Raw genomic sequence first — 20,000 nt, 5'->3', positions numbered from 1 at the left:
CGTAGTCCAGGACGTGGGGCTCCACTGTCGTGAGGCTGCAGATCCTGTCGTAAAGAGTGGCCATCGGCAGCCTCTCCTGGGGGTTCTTTGACCAGCAGGAGAGCATGATGCGGTACATATCCGGAGGACACCGCTCAGGGCAGCTCAGCATCCTTCCCGCCGTAATTTGAGTGATGACCTTTGCGTGTTCAGACAGAGAAAGAGAGATAGAAAGAGAGCATGTATCAGTTTAGAAGACCTTATATATTCCACGACTACATCTAACAATGCTTGGTTTTTAACAACGAAGACACACGGGGCAGCCCAGCTATGGTCCTGATCGAGCCCAGGCACGAAGGAGAAGGTTGGTTGGGGGCTTAACAACGAAGCGGACGAACGGTTATACAAGCTAGGAAGAAAATAAACAGAAGCAGGAGGAAAATTCCAGAGTTTAGCAGTAGATGAAAAGAGATAGTCAGTGAATAGAGTCACATGCATATATCTGGGAAGAGGTTGCCAGTCGGGTATTATAGGGTCGCCGGAGAGGTAGCATAGAGTACTAAATCACAAAACACACACACACACACACACACACACACACAACACACACACAAACAAAGCATCTATTTGGAAACTCTTACCTCTTGGTTCGTATAGCCGTACCAGGGCTGTTTTCCGCCCGTGAAAATCTCCCACAGAACGACACCAAAACTCCAGATGTCAGACTCGATGGTGAAGCGTCTGTACAGGATGCTCTCAGGAGGCATCCATCTCACTGGGAGCAGAGTTCGACCTCCGAACTGCAAAGAGGAAGAAAAAGAAGTAAAATAAACAGAGTTTGCTAGATATGAAAGTAGATGAGAAAACAAGCTGATTGATGCAAAAGTGACAGGAGTGGCTGGAGATACACCTAATCATTATCTAATTGAAGGTGCAAAGAAGAAGGAGAAAAAATAAACAGAGTTTATTGGGTTTATTAGGTTTTATCAGCGAAGAAGGGAGAACAAGTCGATGGAGGCAGTAGTGAGAGCAGTGGGTGGAGGTATATCTGATCATTATTAAGTTCAAACACAAATTGATGTTAGAGAATATAGAAAAAACTAGTGCAAAATACCTGTGTCTTATCAAAAACAGTATATAATATATAAAAAATTAAACAGTTTGCTAGATAACTTGAAAGTAGATGAGAGAACAAGTTGATGTATGGAATGGTGAGAGGAGTAGCTGGATGTACATCTGATCACTATCAAGTTGAATGTAATGTTGAAATAGACTGAAGTTAGAGAGAAATACAAAAACACTGTAGTAAAATAGTCGAGGCTTATTTAAAATAGTATGTAATATATATTTCAGCCTATATGGCAAGCATCATTCAGAATTACAAGGCCATGTTAAAGTTAGAGCATATTACATTCTTAATAAAAACGAACCTGAATCCAGCAGACATCCCAGTCTGCTCTCTCTCCATACTATCAGTATTACAACGCCATGGTAATGTACGAGTTTATTACACTTAATAAAAGGTGAACCTGAATCCAATAGATATCCCAGTCTGCTCTCTCTCACTCTCTCTCTCTCCCTCTCTCTCTCTCTCTCTCTCTCTCCCCTCACGGCATTTCTATTGAAAGCCAATAAATACATCTTTCTCGTTACTAATAAACCTCTGTGGTCGAAATTAAGCTCTCCACTCGAGAACAATGAAGGCGGGTAATCTCCTTTAATGAGAAGTAATGACTCACACGAGAAGTGCAATAAAACTGTAGTCCTTTCTCCCTCCCCCACTCGACCATTCCTCCTCCTCCTCCTCCTCCTCCCCATTCCTCCTCCTCCTCCTCCTCCTCCTATGACCAATCCCTTCCAATCCTACCCCCGGCCTCAATCCTCAATCACAGGGACACCCTAACAATTCCCATTATATTCCAGCATACACTTTCTTTTGCCTGGAACCAGTGATGAAAAGGCTATTTCTTTGTAAGCTGGGGTTTACGCCGTCCAGTTTGCTATTATATTTTTCTTCTTCTTCTTATTTTTCTTCTGAGTTTTATATAGTCATTTGTTCGTCAGTCTCTCTAGAAGAATATTTAGCAAGAAGAGGACTTTACTGAACACGTCCAAGACGAAGATAAAAGATGTCTTGTTATCGTGACTTATTTTTGGTTATTTTTATCAATTCTGAGCGTCTCTGTACGTCGGTTGGCCGAGTTCAAAGGCCACACTAGGCCTCTTGCTTCTTTTCACATTTAGGAGGCTTTTGGAGATTTGCAGAGCTAACTATGCTGGCATAAGGGCAACTTAATCTGAAACAACCACCACCAAACTAATTCTGAGCTTTTTAGTTTTCTGTAAAAGAAAACTGTTGTGCCGTCTTTGTCTGTCCGTCCGCACTTTATTCTGTCCGCACTTTTGTCTGTTTGCATTTTTTTCTGTCTGCACTTTTTCCGTCCGTCCTCAGATCTTAAAAACTACCGAAGCTAGAGGGCTGCAAATTGGTATGTTGATCATTCACCCTCAATTCATCATACATACCGAATTGCAGCCCTCTAGCCTCAGAAATTTTCATTTTATTTAAGGTTAAAGTTAGCCATGATCGTCGTATGGCAACGCTATAGGACAGGTCACCACCGGGCCGTGGTTAAAGTTTCTTAATTCGGAGCGTCTCTCGTAGGTTGGGCCGAGTCTGAAGGCCACACCAAGCCTCTTCCTTACTTCCAAACTTAATTTTAACCAACCACCACCAAACTAATTAGGAGTTTTTGTTTATTTTCATCAATCGAAGCGTCTTTGTGGGTTGGTAGGACCGAGTCTAACATACACGCCAGGCCTCTTACTTCTTTTCACACCTAGGAAACCTTTGGAGAAGCACCTGTGCTGGCATAAGGCCAGATTAATCTGAACCAACCACCATCATACTAAGTCGTTAACAAATGACAGGTTTTTCGTCGTCCGTACATCTTCCAGAAACACTGAGAAACACCCACGGACTTTCTAGACCTTGAGAAATACCTAGACTCGAGTGCAAGGGACAGACCAGACCCACTCTCTCGATTAAAAAGGAAAAGGACCATCGTACAAAATAAAAGAAGGAATGAATGGAAAAAAGAGAAAAGAAACGTGAGGAAAACTTATTAAAAAATGGACGAGAGACGTTGTCCTTTTTTCACGAAGTGGCGAGTCTCCGCACACAGGCTAAATTCCGCCTAACGAGAACCTTCCATCATTAGTAAGTACTTTCCAGGAATTAATTCTGCGGAGTGGGAAGGATTACCCTGCTCGTCGTGTTCGTCTTAATGCAAAATGTTTCTACTTGGGGAGTGGGAGAAAGTCTATAGCTGGGAAATCTTACGAGGAAATGAAAATGAAATACTCTGATTAAGTATTTCTTTCTAGCTTATGAGAGGTGAAGAAATATGATATTCGTCTGGTGACTCGGATGTATTGAGAGAGAGAGAGAGAGAGAGAGAGAGAGAGAGAGAGAGAGAGAGAGAGAGAGAGAGAGAGACTACAAGAAATATTCAACATTCATATAATTCTTGCTCAAAGAAACAGCTGTTTTAACACACACACACACACACAGAGAGAGAGAGAGAGAGAGAGAGATTCACAGGAAAGAAATAAGACATACAAAGACTACAAAAAATATTCAAACAGAGAGAGAGAGAGAGAGAGAGAGAGAGAGAGAGAGAGAGATACAATTCACAGGAAAAGAAATAACGACATACAAAGACTACAAAAAATATTCAACACTCATATAATTCTTGCTCCAAGAAACAGCTGTCTTAACACCAAGTTAACCAATCAGCATTATCACCCCTTCAGGCAAGGAAGGAAAAAAAAAAAGACCTTTAATAAAAGATAAATATAAAAATCCTCAGATACGAACCTGATAGTAGTCGTTGGTGTAGACATCTCGGGACATTCCGAAATCGCCTATTTTCACGACCAAATTGGCACCGACCAGGCAATTTCTCGTGGCAAGGTCCCGGTGAACATAGTGCTGGGGGGGGGAAGACAGAATGATTTTATTATGCAGTCGAGGGAATACTTTATGATTGGGGAGATTTATATGTATGTATGTATGTATGTATGTATGTATGTATGTATGTATGTATGTATGTATGTATGTATATATATATATATATATATATTTATATGTCTATATATATATATATATACATACATATATATATATATATATATATATATATATATATATATATATATATATATATATATATATATATATATATATATATATATATATATATATATATATACATTTATATGTCTATATATATATATATATATATATATATATATATATATATATATATATATATATATATATATATATATATATATATATATATATATATATATATACAAATACGCTCTGTTGTTATTCACCTTAATGACTAAATACTTGAATGCTTCTGCTTTTTAAAACATAATCTTACATTCGTATTCAGATCACCTAGCACAACTACCATCTTCACCTTCCAACCTAGCCCATCATAAAACTCACATTTCCCTTGAAAATTCTTTTCAATCTAATATATTTTGGTTACCTGTGCCCAAAACTCCACTACTAAACCTTAATTAACCCTTTACTCACCTGCGACGCCAGGTATTTCATGCCCGCAGCTATCTGCAGCGCCACCTGCAGGCAATCCATGACGGAGAGGGGCTCTGAGGCCGCGGGTTCCTCGCCAGACAGGAGGGCTACGTCCTCGTTGTGGCTCCTGAAGAAGAAGAGTTGAGCTCAGTTGAATATAGAATTTAGGAACGATGCGAAGCACTGGGACCCATGAGTTTGATCTATTCTCCCTTCGCCTGTTTCCAGCATCTGTTTGGCTTTAATCATTGTACATTCCTACATTGACTGGGCTTAAAATGAACCATTATTTCCCAAATACAAAATATTTTCTCCATTTGCAGTATCTGCAAAATCAGTTTTGTATTTTTGCAGATGCTGCAGTGTTCCATTTTAGGGCAGTATTGCTCCCGTCACATTTATAGCAAAATCTTCCACCAGACTAGGCAGCTTTTTAAGACACCAAGAAACAAACTTCCGGGTTTTCGACCAGTAACCAATGACTCTTGGTTTTATCCAAAGCATTCGAGTCTATATTCTGGTATTTAATTGAGTTTTTAATCTGCTGGTCAAAATCTAGTTATCTTATAGACTGGATAATGAAATAAAACTTGTGTCTACCTAGGAAACACAATAACACCAATATAACTCACAGTACAGATTGCTTAAAGTACCCTTGTCTCAAAATCTGTACAAAATCTATACATTTCACACACCCAATAGTCTGGTATCTAATTAGAATTTTCAATCAGCTGGTCAAGCTCCAATCAACTTACAGTATGGATAAATAAATGAAACATATGTCTAATGGCCTAGGAAACACAATAACACCAATATACCTCACAGTACAGGTTGCTAACAGTACCCCTGTCTCAAAATCTGCATAATATCTATATATTTCACAAACCCATCGAATCAACCTACAGTATGGATAATTGAATAAAACGTATGTCTATTGGCCTAGGAAACGCAATAACACCAGTATCACTAATGATGTAGCTCCCTCACAGTACCCTTGTTTCAGAATCTGTGCATTTTCGATACATTTCACACACCCTAAGGGGTATACACGTGACCAAACAGCAATTAAGGCGACCTGTCATCCGTACCAAATCTGTGGGAGGTCAGTTTATACTCGGATAAATCAAGCCACGATCTGTAAACGGGAAATTAATGTCTTTGGTCAGTCAAGGGTGTGTACCTGCTGTGATCATTGAAAGGGACACCATCTCATAATTTGCCAGGTATGGGTGTTGCTCAACCGTATGGTGACAGAGACAAAGTAATGGATTAGGAAATTAGTATTCAATAAGTGTTCAGTCAGGAGATGCTACTGATATATATATATATATATATATATATATATATATATATATATATATATATATATATAGATATATATACATATATATACAAATTAAATCACAATTAAACTAAATATCCATTTCAGTACAGTAGACTTTATCTGAATTCTGATCAGGAAGGCGTTACCACTCACAAAATATTATATTGCATGACAGTTGCAAAAATCAACAATAGCAACAACCTTTTCATTACAGAAATAAGCAACTACGACAACCAAAACAAAAGCATAGAAGATCAGGGACCTCCAGGAACCTTCCTCCAACACCAACCTTACCTGAGGTAATTATTGAGGTCCCCATGTTCCATATATTCGAAGACCATGAGGAGCGGGTCCGAATTGTAGCAGACGCCGTAGAAACTCACTATGTTCTTGTGGAGGAGATTGTTGAGCAGTTCCACCTCCCTCTCCAGTTCCTGACGGGCCTCCGGCCCCACGCTCTTCAGGGTTTTGACCTGAAGGAGGAGAGAGAGAGAGAGATAGAGAGAATGAGAGGGGAAAGTGGCAGGTCTTTCGTTTGGGTTGTGTGTGGCTAAAATGAACCATGATTTGCCAGTCTCTGATGTTTGGAGTGGACAATGGATTTGGGATCGATTCCGCGCTGTCATGAGCCTATATGAGAGAGAGAGAGAGAGAGAGAGAGAGAGAGAGAGAGAGAGAGAGAGAGAGAGAGAGAGAGAGAGAGAGGTCTTTCTTTTGGGTTGCGTATGCTTAAAATGAGACATGATTTCCGAATCTCGGAGAAAGTCTTTGGGATACGACACACACCTCAGATGAACTATGATTGGCTAACTGATATTGCCAAATCTAAGAAAGTTATTTTGACCTTCTGCGTAACTCATTGTTGTTTTGTGTGAGAGAGAGAGAGAGAGAGAGAGAGAGAGAGAGAGAGAGAGAGAGAGAGAGAGAGAGAGAGAGAAGAAAGTCCAATGACTGACGGAAAAATGACGCCAACAAACTTGGTCACGTATGGCAAGGCAAAAAGAATTCCTGGAGAACGATTGTAGAAACAGATTGCCAAGGGCCAGTGGGAGGAGAGGGACTGGAATACTTGATGGCCATCAGAGAAAGGAGTTGAGGGGAGTATAAAAGAAGAGAAAACCATGGATTTAAGGGACTACTTGACGAACACAACCGTCTCTCTTCATCAGGCAAGAATGCTGACGAATGTAGTCTGTGAGGACATTTCCTAAAGACAATTCTAGGTTTTGTTTATACGAAAATATTTAGTGATTTGTTTTTTTTTTCTGTGGAAGGGATCAGTCAGAATACTAATGGAGGATTTTACTGAACAGCATTAGCTCCTAATCTACTGTTGATGAATATTGCTTAAATTTTCAACAGTAAATTAGGAGCTACTGTTGATAATTTAAGCTACATTTTTAGCTAAATATAAATAAATACAGCTGAAATTTTAATTTTAATTGAATCTGCAAATGTAAAACCACATCACTGCAGGGATATCTAATGAATTGTTTTCGCCATAGGACAAAAATAATCTTAGAACGGACCAATAAGAATACAATTGAGGTTTTTAATTGAGAAAGCTTTAAACCTACTGTTGATAGAGAGACGTAAATCATTACTCTAAAAAAAAAAAAACCTGCAATGAAAAAACCCACATCTGTCAGAATCTACAACGATACGCAACTCGTTCCCTGCATCTTGTTATTCCGAAAAACTTATGAGCTGGAGGAATAATATAAAGAGGAGAAAACGCAGCAGAAAGAGGGAAAGGATGAAAGAGAAAGAAAGGGAAAAGATGGTCATCGAATGGGGAAGAGGAAGAAGGAGGAAAAGAAGGAAAAGATAAGAACGGGGTTGTAAAGGAAACATAAGAGTCTAACAGACTATTCCTGCAAAATACTTTCCCCATCGCGGCGACCCTGATGGCTTCCTCGTTTTTGGAAAATTTCCACTAATTCCACTTTCTTTTCTCTTTCACTCGTTTTCTCTGTTGGTTGTGCAGAGTTCAGAGGTCCAAGCCAGGGCTCTTATGCCCTGCAATACTTTACTTTACCGTACAGTTTTAATTTTTTTTTTTTTGTACAGGATTATTGCAAATTTACACAAATTCCACTTTCTTTGTCTAGACAGAGATAAGAGAAAGTTTGTCTAGATAAGTCTGTCTGGACAGAGATGAAGGAAAGTTTGTCTGGACAAAGATAAACGAAAGTTTGTCTAGATAAGTCTGTCTGGACAGAGATGAAGGAAAGTTTGTCTAGACAAAGATAAACGAAAGTTTGTCTAGACAAGTCTGTCTGGAGAGAGTAATGGAAAGTTTGTCTGAACAGAGATAAAGGAAATTTGTCTGGACAGAGATGAAGGAAAATTTGTTTGGACAAGTCTGCCTAGACAAGTTTGTCTAAACAGATAATAAGGAAAGTCTGTCTGGACATAGATAAAGGAGAGTCTGTCTGGACAGGTATAAAGGAAAGACTGTCTGGACAAAGATAGAGGAAAGTTTGTCAGGACAGAGATAAAGGAATGTTTGTCAGGACAGTGCTATAGGAATGTTTGTCTAGACAGGGCTACTGTCTATAATAAACTTCCTAAACAAGAGGAAAGAAGTGTAACTTACTGCAACCTGCGTAGTCCTTCCCCAGCCTTCTTCCAAGATGCCGAGGTAGACCCTGCCAAAAGCCCCTTCTCCGAGCTCTGACACAAATTTCACCTTATCTCTGGGAATGACACGAGCCTGATAGAGGAGAATTGATTGAAATGTTTAGTAAAAAAATAAATAAAAATATGCTGCATACTGGGATAAGAACTTTTTTTTTGGCATATGGTCCAATACTGATTTTTGATGGGATACTTGTAAGAGCATGCCCACACTGACTCAGGGCCAGCTCATTTTTAAAGAATTTGTTGTAAATTAACTTAAATAAATTTAATTTACCATTAAATTCTTTATATATATATATTATATATATATATATATATATATATATATATATATATATATATATATATATATATATATATATATATATATATATATATAATATTGCTATAACAAAAGCAGCAAAAATGAACAACAATCTAGTACAGTATACCAGAGTCTGTAAGACATGATATGAAACTTCGAAAGCGTAACCTACTCCACAACTCCCATTACCACTGCTCCGAAATTCCCCTCATCTGAGGTTTCATTTATCTATTTCACAGCTCACAACTCCTGCTATCACCACTAGGAGTCCTCTAACTCACCTGAGGTTTGGACGGAGTAATGGCGGTGCCGTTGCCGATGTACTCAGGGTTTTCGACCAGCCTGTCAGCACTGAGAGGCATCAGCTCGTGCGCCTGAAGCCCCTCCGTCTTCTTCTGGCAGTCGTCGTCCCTGCACAGGCACCCACTGCTTCTATTACTACCTCCTCATTCCACAAGGGTGGGGGAAAAGTATGGGGAGGGGACGGCAAGTATGCAGGGGTAAGGGTGATGGGAGGGTTGCCTTGAGAGGGGCTGGGCAGTTGGTGATCTTAGTTAAATTATTTTTTGTATGTTGGGTTGACAGGAAGGTTGAACATAATGGGATTCAAGAACATCAATGTAGAGTTGTGGTATGAAGGTTATGTAGGGTTGACAGGAAGGCTGAATATAGTAGGCTTTAAGAGCACCAGTGTTGTATGTAGGGTATGTAGGGTTGATGGGAGAGTCTGACAATATAGGGTTTAAGAGCATAAGTGTAGATCTGTGGCATGTAGCTCATGCTGGGTTGACAGGAAGGTTGAGCACAATAGGGTTTAAGAGCATCACTGTAAATTTGTGGTATGTAGGCTATGTAGGGTTGACAGAAGAGTTGAGTATATGAGGATTTAAGAGCATAATTGTAAATTTGTGGTATGTGGCTTATGTATGGTTGAAGGGAGGATTGAGCATAATAGGATTTAAGAGCATCAGTGTAGAGTTGTGGTATGTACGTTATGTAGGCTTGACAGAATGGTTGAACGTGATTGGATTTAAGAGCGTAAGTGTAGTAAGAAGGATATTTAGGTCCCCAGCAGGACTTGAAAACAAGACAATGACGACAGGATGGGTAATGTTATTGGGAAAGTTATATGCAGTATGTAGGATTGATGAGTGAATTCATTAAAATAGGGTTTAAGAGCATCAAAGTAGTACGAGAAAGGGCATTTGGGTTCTTTGTAGGACATGAAGTAAGGACAGGATCCATAGCAGGACACTGGGGCATAATAGGACTTAGGGGCATCAATAGAGTAGGAGGAAGGACATTTGGGTTCTTAGTAGGACGTTAGGTAGGGAGAGCATCCTTAGCAGGACACTGGGGAAGGACATTGACAATTTATAAATATATATATATGCAAATCAGCTAACTGTAAATTCCTGAGCTGGGAATATTGTGGAAGGACAAATGTCCCTCTGTGTCCCCAGAGGCGATTTAAAAGACTTCTGTCAGGTTCTTGACAGGCAATTGGTACTCACACATGAACAACAAGAGAGAACTATTATTCAAATCTAATGTAAGAGTGAAAAGACTTAATGTTTATGAGAAAAAAACTGAAAGATGAATAAACAGGAAAATGATCGAGGAATTAAGTGAGTAATGACAAAATAAGTTTGTCCAAATCGGATGAAATTCAGAGAACAGAATGCAAGGAGACTTATAACCAACGAAAGAAAATGATGTTGAACAGGAAGAACATGAAACGGAAAATAAGATGAAATAAAAACGGCGATAGCCTAGTAAAACTTAATTCAAAAAAAGAATGGAAAAATAGGTATTTAAATTAAAGGACACTACTGGAACATATCTCAACAAAGGAACAGAGAGAGGAAAGGGAAGCAAATTCAAAGTAATAACTCGAAATGACAGACATAATTGACGTCAATTTTCTCCGTTTTCCATATGCATATGAAGTGCGGATTTTATTTTCCTAAAAAAAAGTCCTTTTTCTTCTTTATGTGGTATGGAATAAGAATAACACTCGAGAATTTAAGAAAGGAACACATTCATATTCTTGAACCCCAATGAAAATTCTTATGACTGAATATTAATATTAACAACTACAACATACAACATACAACTCACATTCAAGTTTTCGAAAGTCCACAGAATTCATATCAAGGCTTCAAACATAATTAAATCTTTTGTTTACATTTCTGGGTAACAGGGATAGGAAAACGGCAATTCTTATTGCCAGAAACTAATATTCATTCATCTGGGTTTTTCATTTGATCTCCAAAAATTACTTTTTTGGTTGACATTTTTGGGTAACACGAAAGGGAAAAGCGTAGTTCTTGTTACCAGAAACCAATATTTATTCATCTGAGTTTTCTCCGTAATCTCTAAAAATTCCTTTTTAGCGCTCGTTTCTTTGTAGCAGTTACTGTAAACCTTTTTTCCCAGTCTATTCATATTCTATTTTTGCTTTAATTTCCCAAGATAATTTTGAGCTCATCAGAATTCATACTTTTCAAAATGTCTTGACTTGTACGTTGGCATGATGACACTTTTTTGTTATGTATAGCAGCATTTACTAGGAAAAAACATCGATTCTTTATATATATATATATATCAGTTGCAAAGTTTGAATTTTCTGTTCCCTCATACTCATCTATTTATCACCTTTTCCTGGAACTTGTCTCTCTATCCAGGCTGACTTCCCTTTGGAAACCTTCTGAGTTTATATCAGTCTGCTGACTCTACTCATAAGAGTTTTCAGCCGAAGATTTAAAGAACCAACATAATTTCATCTTATAAGAACCAGGATCTTAACATCACCTTAGAAAAGTCACAGCTTCTCCATTCTTTGAATCTGCGTGTCAGCAAAGTCAGCCGAGCTAAGATAATTAACTAAATTAATGAACTATTGTGAACCTGGGGCATATTTCTCTACTTTGAAGTAGACTTTTATATATAAAATTAATCCTTTATTCACCCAATTAAAACCTTGGCTCGGGCTTCTTGGAACACGAGTTACGAGAAACTGTTTCAGAAAGAATTCTCAGGTAATTTAAGATCACTTTAAACATTTTCCCCGAGGCTGGTCGACTAAAAATGACTAATAGTAACAATGAGTAACTAGCAACAGCATCATTTTTTACTCAGGTTTTAATGGGTAGGAGATTAAACTCTATTTAAAAAGTTAGACTGGTGGGCTGCGTCTTACAGATAAGATAACTATGTCAAAGGTATACTAGACAGGATTAGAAAGATTTAACTTTGCTATTCATAATTTCTGAGTATGGAGCCATTATCCAGAATAAAGATGACATATAAATTTTCCTGGAAGCTTTTACCACAAGAAGGCTAACTTTCCCTAACAGACTTCTAAGTTTTACACCTTCTAAAGTTAGTGATCTTAACTGCTTTTAGCCGCCTAAATATAAAAGACAGTCTTTATTTACCATATTACAAGCCTTAGTATGAATAAAGTGATAACATAACATAGACACAATCTGCAATAATTGATTGGTAGGTAATGCCCCTAGGTACTTATAGCTGTGATATTAAAGAACAGAAGGCGAATTTAACATACTAAAACTTCTCGAATTAGAAATATATAAACAGTCAATTATATCCTCATAGCATCTTAGTTGTTGACACCAGTCAAATGTTAGCTGTATCTGTCTGTCAATGTGAGAACTGATTCTTGTGGTACAAAAGGAGGACCCAGTTAGTATGGAGAAATGTCACCTTTACGTTTGATAAACAGATTAGTTACTGGTGAATAAATGCGATTTGTTTTTTGGTTATGCAGTAGCATCTGACCTAAGATATTATTATTATTATTATTATTATTATTATTATTATTATTATTATTATTATTATTATTATTATTATTATTATTATTACTTAAGAGAAACCCTATTCATACGGAACAAGCCCACAGAAGCCACTGATTTGAAATTCAAGCTTCCAAAGAATATTACAGTGTTCATTTGAAAGAAGTAACAGAATGTAATAGGAAATACAGAAAGAAGTGATCAATTATTAGAAAATTAAAATTAATATAAATCAGCAAAGTAATAAATAAATGTTACGAAATTCTGTAAATTTGGAATCCCAGATTTATTGCCGGTCCATAAAAATAAAAATAATCCCTCTCATTCAGAGTACGAAGGAAGTGTCATTTCGAACAATATTGTACAGTATCGAGAATAGATGGTAATAAGCTTGACGTATTTTAGTCATATAACCTTTACTCTATGCTGGACTCCTTGTAGTAATATAGTTTTCTATGATCATTAACGAAATATAAGTTTAATAAGAAAAAAGGGAGATTTAAAATGGAGATACATCTCGAAAGAAAAATAAAAATTTCCTAATTGAAGAGCCAGACTTTGAGTGTACAAAGATTCTACAGATTTCAAAGAAGAAACTAAGTTTTTTTTTTATACATAATTACGGTTCATTTAAAATTCTAAGTCGAGAATGTGACGTTAATTTTGCCGCCATTTTCTCATGGAAAGTTTTGTTATTTAAAACACTTTTGAAAATGTGATATTTTACTCTAGATCAGATTTAGATCAGAATGTGGCACTAGACTCTTTACTTATGACTGAAATATGTGTATTGAAACCGTTTTCCGTACTGTTCTATTGGCTGCGAAAAGAAATTTATATATGAAACATTGCAAAAGTCTAAAACATTTCAACTGAGACTTGGGAGATGCTACGCAAAGTCTGATAGCCTGAGAAGAATAATATCCGTCTATCTAACAACACTAACGTGGAACTGTGGCATCGTCAACAGCGGCGAAACTGTGACACATCGCCTCAGGTCAGGTGTGACACTTACATGAAGGTGATCTGGAAGGGCGAATCCGGGCAAGGGTCATTGTCCATACCGGGTCGTCCTCGCTTCCCGAGGACGTTCCTCAGCACGACCAGGACCAGGGTGACCCCGAAGACCAGAATGCCCGCGGAGATGGTCAGCTGGAGGTACGAGAAGAGGAATAAGCAAGTTTAAGTGACGTAATTTACAGGACTTCGCTATTCAAGTTATGAAAAGTTAAGTATACCTTAGTTTAACCAGACCACTGAGCTGATTAACAGCTCTCCTAGATTAGATTTATTTTACGTGGCTAAGAACCAATTGGTTATCTAGCAACGGGACCAACAGCTTATTGTGGAATCCGAACCACATTATAACGAGAAATTAATTTCGATCACCAGATATAGGTTCCTCTAATTCTTCACTGGCCGGTCGGAGAATCCAACGCAGGACCAGCGGAGTGCTAGCTGAGAACGATACCCACCCGTCCAATGAGGAACTATTCAAGTTACGGACACCTTAGCAAGATACAGAACGAGTGAGAACTCCTTACGATTATCGGGAGAGGGACAGGCGGCGTGGGCGTGGTGGTGGCGGCGGGAGAAGCGGGCGCCTTGGCAGTCGTGGGCGTGTGAGTGTGATTGGAGGGAGTGATGAGGACGCAGGGGACCTCCGGCGCCGGAGGCCGCGTTGGGAAAGGCGAGAGGCTCCTGATAGGTCGACTCTGAGGATCTATCTCGAAGGCTTCGCCCTTTTCGCAGCTGTCGGGTTTGGGCCTCTGGTTCAGGATGTAGGAGAAGCGGGCGGTGCCGTGGGCGTTGCTGATCTGCAGCTCGTAGTGGCCGGTCTTCTTGCCACCGCCCATCTTGTCCGGGAATCTCAGGTATCCTGCAGGAGGAGAGGAAGAAGAAGAAGAAGAAGAAGCGTAAGATATCAGTATCCTTCGTCAGGGGCCAAATGACGCGAAAGTGAGTCAAAACCTTCACTTGTCTGAAATAGAATGACGCGAAAGCGAGTCAAACCTTCACTTGTCTGAAACCGAATGACGCGAAAGTGAGTCAAACCTTCATTTGTCTGAAACCGAATGACACGAAAGTGAGTAAGACCTTCACTTGTCTGAAATTGAATGACGCGAAAGTGAGTCAAAACCTTCATTTGTCTGAAACAGAATAACGCAAAAGTGAGTCAAACCTTCACTCGTCTGAAACCGAATGACGCGAAAGTGAGTCAAACCTTCACTCCTCTGAAACCGAATGACGCGAAAGTGAGTTAAAACCTTCACTCGTCCTAAACCAAATAACGTGAAAGCGAGTCACATAGCCAACGGCGTTCCCCTCACCTTGCATGTAGGACGAATGAGGACCCGTCTCGTTGTAGTAGTGCATCAGGTCCCTGCCCTTCCCGTCGAAGGACATGGGGTTCCCCTTGCACGGGTAATACCACCAGGTTATGTTCCTCGGGGGCTGAGCCTGGGCCACGTACTCGAATTTCTCGTAGACGGCCGATTTTTCGAACTGCGTCCAGCAGATCTGGGGAGGCAGCGTAGATTCCTGCGGAACGCCTGGTGACGTCACGAGGAAAAGATATCAGTTTAATGTGAGTTTGTACTGATGGTAACTGATGATATTTATTTATTAACATTTATTTTCTTAGGGCAAATGTGAAATTGCTACAGTAGAGAAAATATCCTGAAATACTATAGATAGGAAGGCAAAATTCACTATAAAAACTTTGTAAGCAAGGCTAAAGAAGTGTCTAAATGAATATACTTGACAATGTGCAATTTTTAAGTGAATAATACAAAATTATGGTAATTTAATCACATTCACCAATATAGATATTACTAATGATAAAAAGGTATGAATATCAGGTACATAATACAAGGACACTGTACATCCAAGTACTTTATAACCTAACCAATACAATAACCAACTTAGATATTACTGATAAAAACAAGTGGATATCAGGTACATAATACAAGGACACTGTACATCCCAGCACTTTATAACCTAACCAATGCAGTAACCAACTTAGATATTACTGATAAAGACAAGTGGATATCAGGTACATAATACAAGGACACTGTATGTCCCTGTAGCTTATAACCTAACCAACACAATAACCCGAACACAGAACTGGACAGACATTGCAGAAAGACACTTACAGACAAAAAAAAGACTCAGACATGTACAAAGACATTATATCTCCCAGCACCTTACAACCCACACGATACATTAACCCAAACACAGAACTGAACAAGGGACTGCAGAAAGACACTTACAGACAAAAATACAGACTTGAAGAGACTTACAGACAAAAATACAGACTTGAAGAGACTTACAGACAAAAATACAGACTTGAAGAGACTTACAGACAAAAATACAGACTTGAAGAGACTTACAGACAAAAATACAGACTTGAAGAGACTTACAGACAAAAATACAGACTTGAAGAGACTTACAGACAAAAATACAGACTTGAAGAGACTTACAGACAAAAATACAGACTTGAAGAGACTTACAGACAAAAATACAGACAGACTTACAGACAAAAATACAGACTTGAGACACTTACAGACAAAAATGCAGACTTGAAGAGACTTACAGACAAAAATACAGACTTGAAGACACTTACAGACAAAAATACAGACTTGAAGAGACTTACGCACAAAAATACAGACTTACAGAGACTTTCCCAGACTCGCACAGACTTACTCAGATCGATCTGTTCCAGACTGACGTATCTGTTGTTCTGCGAAATACAGACCAGGGGGTCGTAAGTGCTACTGCTGCTGCTGCTGCTGCTGGGGTGCCACTACTGGAGGAGGGGGAGGGGGAGGAGGAGGTGTAGGTGACGTTGAGAGTCGAGACGAAGGTGAAATTGTCCGGCCGTTCTTCCTGCACGCTTATGATGACCAAGTGAGCCGGGACGTTCCAGTCGATCTGGATTCCAGGGAGAGAGAGAGAGAGTGAGTGTGAGAGTGAGTCAGAGAGATAGAGAGAAGATTTAGGGGAGAGAGAGAGAGAGTGTGTGTGTGTATTGAGTCAGAGAAATAGAGAAATTAGGAGACTTTGAGACTTTAAAAAAAACACAAATTGGAGAACGAATTTTTTAAAGAAATCTTCAGAGAGAGAGAGAGAGAAACTTGAAAACTTTAACACAAATTGAAGATCAAATATGTTTAAGAATTCTCCACAGAGAGAGAGAGAGAGAGAGAGAGAGAGAGAGAGAGAGAGAGAGAGAGTGGATTTCTTAAATATATTTATTCTCAATTTGTCATTTTTAGAGTTGTTCGCGTCTTTGGCGCCATAGAAATAGTGGCTCGTGATGTCGAAAATAAGGAAGAAGCCAAACTGGGATTAGTTGGGAGAGAAGATAGGATAATTAAAAAATAATAAAAACTAAAATAGGATTATTCCAAGATTCTCAAAAATAATTATGATTCTAGAATGAGAAGGCAGCGAGTGTTATTTGCCAAACTGGCGTCACATAATCGAAGGTTACCGATGTCCAAAAGAGGTTCAACATAGTGCTTCACACAACATTTTCTTATAAATTTTAGAAAATAAAATTATTAAGAAACTCGAAAAAAAAAATTCACATGACAAAATTTGGTGATTTTTTTTTTCAAATTATAAGAAAATTCAAGCAACTAAAAAATGCGCCGAAGTTTCTTCGGCACAATCGAGTTTTCTTTATTGCGTATAATCAAGGCCACCGGAAATGGATCTATCTTTCGGTGGTTTCAGTATAATGCTGTATGACCCGAGGCCTATGAAACTTTCAGCCGGCCGTGGTGGCCTGTCCTATGTCGTTGCCAGAAGGACAATTATGGGCAACTTTAACCTTCAATAAAATAAAAACAACTAAGGCTAGAGGGCTGCAATTCGGTATGCTTGATGACTGGGGGTGGAAGATCAACATACCCATTTGCAGCCCTCTAGCCTCAATAGTTTTCAAGATCTAAGGGCAGACAGAAAAGTTCCGGACAGAAAATGTCCGGATGGAAAAAGTGCGGACGGACAGCAAACTAAAAGCAATAATAATTTTTTGTGAAGTTTTAATTTCAAAAAAATCCTTAAAAAAAAGCTTCAGCGAAGTATCTCATCATGAGAGAGGGCGTGTTTGCGCGCGCGCGCACGTGTGTGTGTGTGTGTGTGTTGTGTGTGAGTATTCTCAAGTCTTAAGAAACTTCTTCCAAATATCATAAAGCACAACTTTCTTCCTGAGAGAGAGAGAGAGAGAGAGAGAGAGAGAGAGAGAGAGAGAGAGAGAGAGAGAGAGAGAGAGAGAGAGACACTCGCACAAGCCATTAACGCCTTGTGGGTCGGGCCCAAGTATCACTCTTCATGACTTTGGAAACTAACAAAAGGTTGAAAGAAGAAGAGCGCTGGACTTGAAATAAAGAAAGAGAGAGAGAGAGAGAGAGAGAGAGAGAGAGAGAGAGAAGCGTGACTAAGTTTAAAAGGAAAAAGAGTGATAAAGAGTACAAGGAATTTGAAAGGAATTGGAAGAGAGAAATAAATTCAACTCACTTGTCGTTCTCTCATTTTTTTCTCTTTCTTCAATGTGGCCAATAATAATAATAATAATAATAATAATAATAATATAATAATAATAATAATAATAATAATAATAATAATAATAATAATAATAATAACAGGAAAAAAGAGAGGAATAAAACGAGAATCTATAATATACTTAAAATCTGTAAAAGTTAGAATTATAGAAAACCATAAACAGAAAGATAAAAAAAACTTGAGAAGTTCTATTAAAAATTATATTCATGCGAACAGAGACGAAACATAAAGTTAAATAAACAGTAAAATGAGAATCAAAATCAGGAATGAGTCCTGGAAAACTTGTAAACAGTAATAGACAATGACAGACGTCACTTTTGACAGTAATGGACGTGAGCGACAGGACCAAGAGAGAGAGAGAGAGAGAGAGAGAGAGAGAGAGAGAGAGAGAGAGAGAGAGAGATGTGCAATTGGAACTTCGAAAGTTGAAGCGTAGATGCAATGCATTACTAACCTAATATACAATTCTCCTTGTATTTTGATAATTGACTGACATTGTCTTTTATCTATTTATGCATTAATGTGTTAGTCTATATTTTCTTTTTTAATAAGTGTATTCCCCTTGACATCCTGTTACTTCTCTCTATTGAATACCATACTCTTTGGAAGCTTGAATTTCAAGTCAATGCCCCTATGGTGAGCTTGTTCCATATGGATAGGGTTCATCTTCTGAGTAATAATAATAATAATAATAATAATAATAATAATAATAATAATAATAATAATAATAATAATAATAATAATAATAATATGGTGGTTGTTATACATCACTGCAGTCCCTTTATTTCTTTGTATATTTATATATCAAAGGTTGCTATACACCAAAAAGCTATCCCTTTTTGCCTTGGGTAAGCTAAGCTTTTATCTGACAGGGAAATAAGGAAAAATAATTGTTTGTATATGTACCCTGGAGGACAAATCGCCTTCTTTCTTCTGAACCTCCCCAAGAAATCACATTATTTCTTCGTATATATATATATATTTTTTTTTTTCGACGAAGAACTTCCTATATACAAGGCACTTTAACACTTTGCCTTGGGTACACCATGCTTTTACCTGACAGGGAATAGGGAAAATAATGATTTTTATCAGGGGGAACAAGTACAGATATATATACAGGTTATTGGAAAGCAATTAAGCGTGAATGCGCTCGTTGGGGCAGATCTGATGCAAAACCAGCTGATATTGAGAAATGTATCGGTGGCGCCCGGGGCACGGCCACGACTTGGAAGATGATGAGAGAGAGAGAGAGAGAGAGAGAGAGAGCCAATGGCTGAGGAGAGAGAGAGTGAGGAGAGAGAGCCAATGAGAGAGAGCCAAGAGAGAGAGAGAGAGAGAGAGAGAGAGAGAGAGAGAGAGAAAACGACTGCGTAAGAGAGCCCATGGCTGAAGAGAGAGAGAGAGAGAAAACGACAGAGTATGAGAGAGAGAGAGAGAGAGAGAGAGAGAGAGAGAGAGAGAGAGAGAGAGAGAGAGAGATCAAAGGACCGGACTGTATCCCCAATCAATATCCTTGACGTTGCACTCTTCTGATTCTTTGTTTCCCGACTATTTACGCTTTTATCCTTCCGGGAACGTAAGGATAAATAATCCTTACTAATATTTTATTCATACATTTAATTCGTTATTGCAGATATGACCGTGAACATTAATATACTAAAGACACCTTCCGTTTTTTCCTAAGTAGTTATTGTTTAGCCCTAAGGTCTCGTTCAACAGGTCGGAACTGATGCTGCTAAAAAGCGCTAT

At 38.5% G+C, this 20,000-nt stretch overlaps 1 protein-coding gene across 1 annotated transcript in view; it reads right to left on the bottom strand.

Moving 5' to 3' along the window:
* LOC136825164 (uncharacterized) overlaps positions 1–20,000 on the bottom strand; it is a 91,289-nt gene that overhangs the window by 2,984 nt on the left and 68,305 nt on the right. Inside the window, exons 9-19 of the mRNA XM_067081191.1 lie at positions 16,386–16,485; positions 15,011–15,232; positions 14,225–14,559; positions 13,696–13,832; positions 9,144–9,288; positions 8,515–8,631; positions 6,210–6,388; positions 4,592–4,718; positions 3,860–3,973; positions 621–779; positions 1–178 (exon numbers count right to left, since the gene is read on the bottom strand). The exon at positions 1–178 is cut by the window's left edge and continues 2,984 nt beyond it. Of these exons, the coding sequence (XP_066937292.1) occupies positions 1–178; positions 621–779; positions 3,860–3,973; positions 4,592–4,718; positions 6,210–6,388; positions 8,515–8,631; positions 9,144–9,288; positions 13,696–13,832; positions 14,225–14,559; positions 15,011–15,232; positions 16,386–16,485 (1,813 nt within the window). The remainder of the gene's footprint in view (positions 179–620; positions 780–3,859; positions 3,974–4,591; positions 4,719–6,209; positions 6,389–8,514; positions 8,632–9,143; positions 9,289–13,695; positions 13,833–14,224; positions 14,560–15,010; positions 15,233–16,385; positions 16,486–20,000) is intronic.

This window comes from Macrobrachium rosenbergii, chromosome 37, assembly GCF_040412425.1.
Source record: "Macrobrachium rosenbergii isolate ZJJX-2024 chromosome 37, ASM4041242v1, whole genome shotgun sequence".
Lineage (NCBI taxonomy): Eukaryota > Metazoa > Arthropoda > Malacostraca > Decapoda > Palaemonidae > Macrobrachium > Macrobrachium rosenbergii.
Note: the sequence above shows the minus strand (reverse complement) of the source record. Positions and strands in the feature narration are given on the sequence as shown.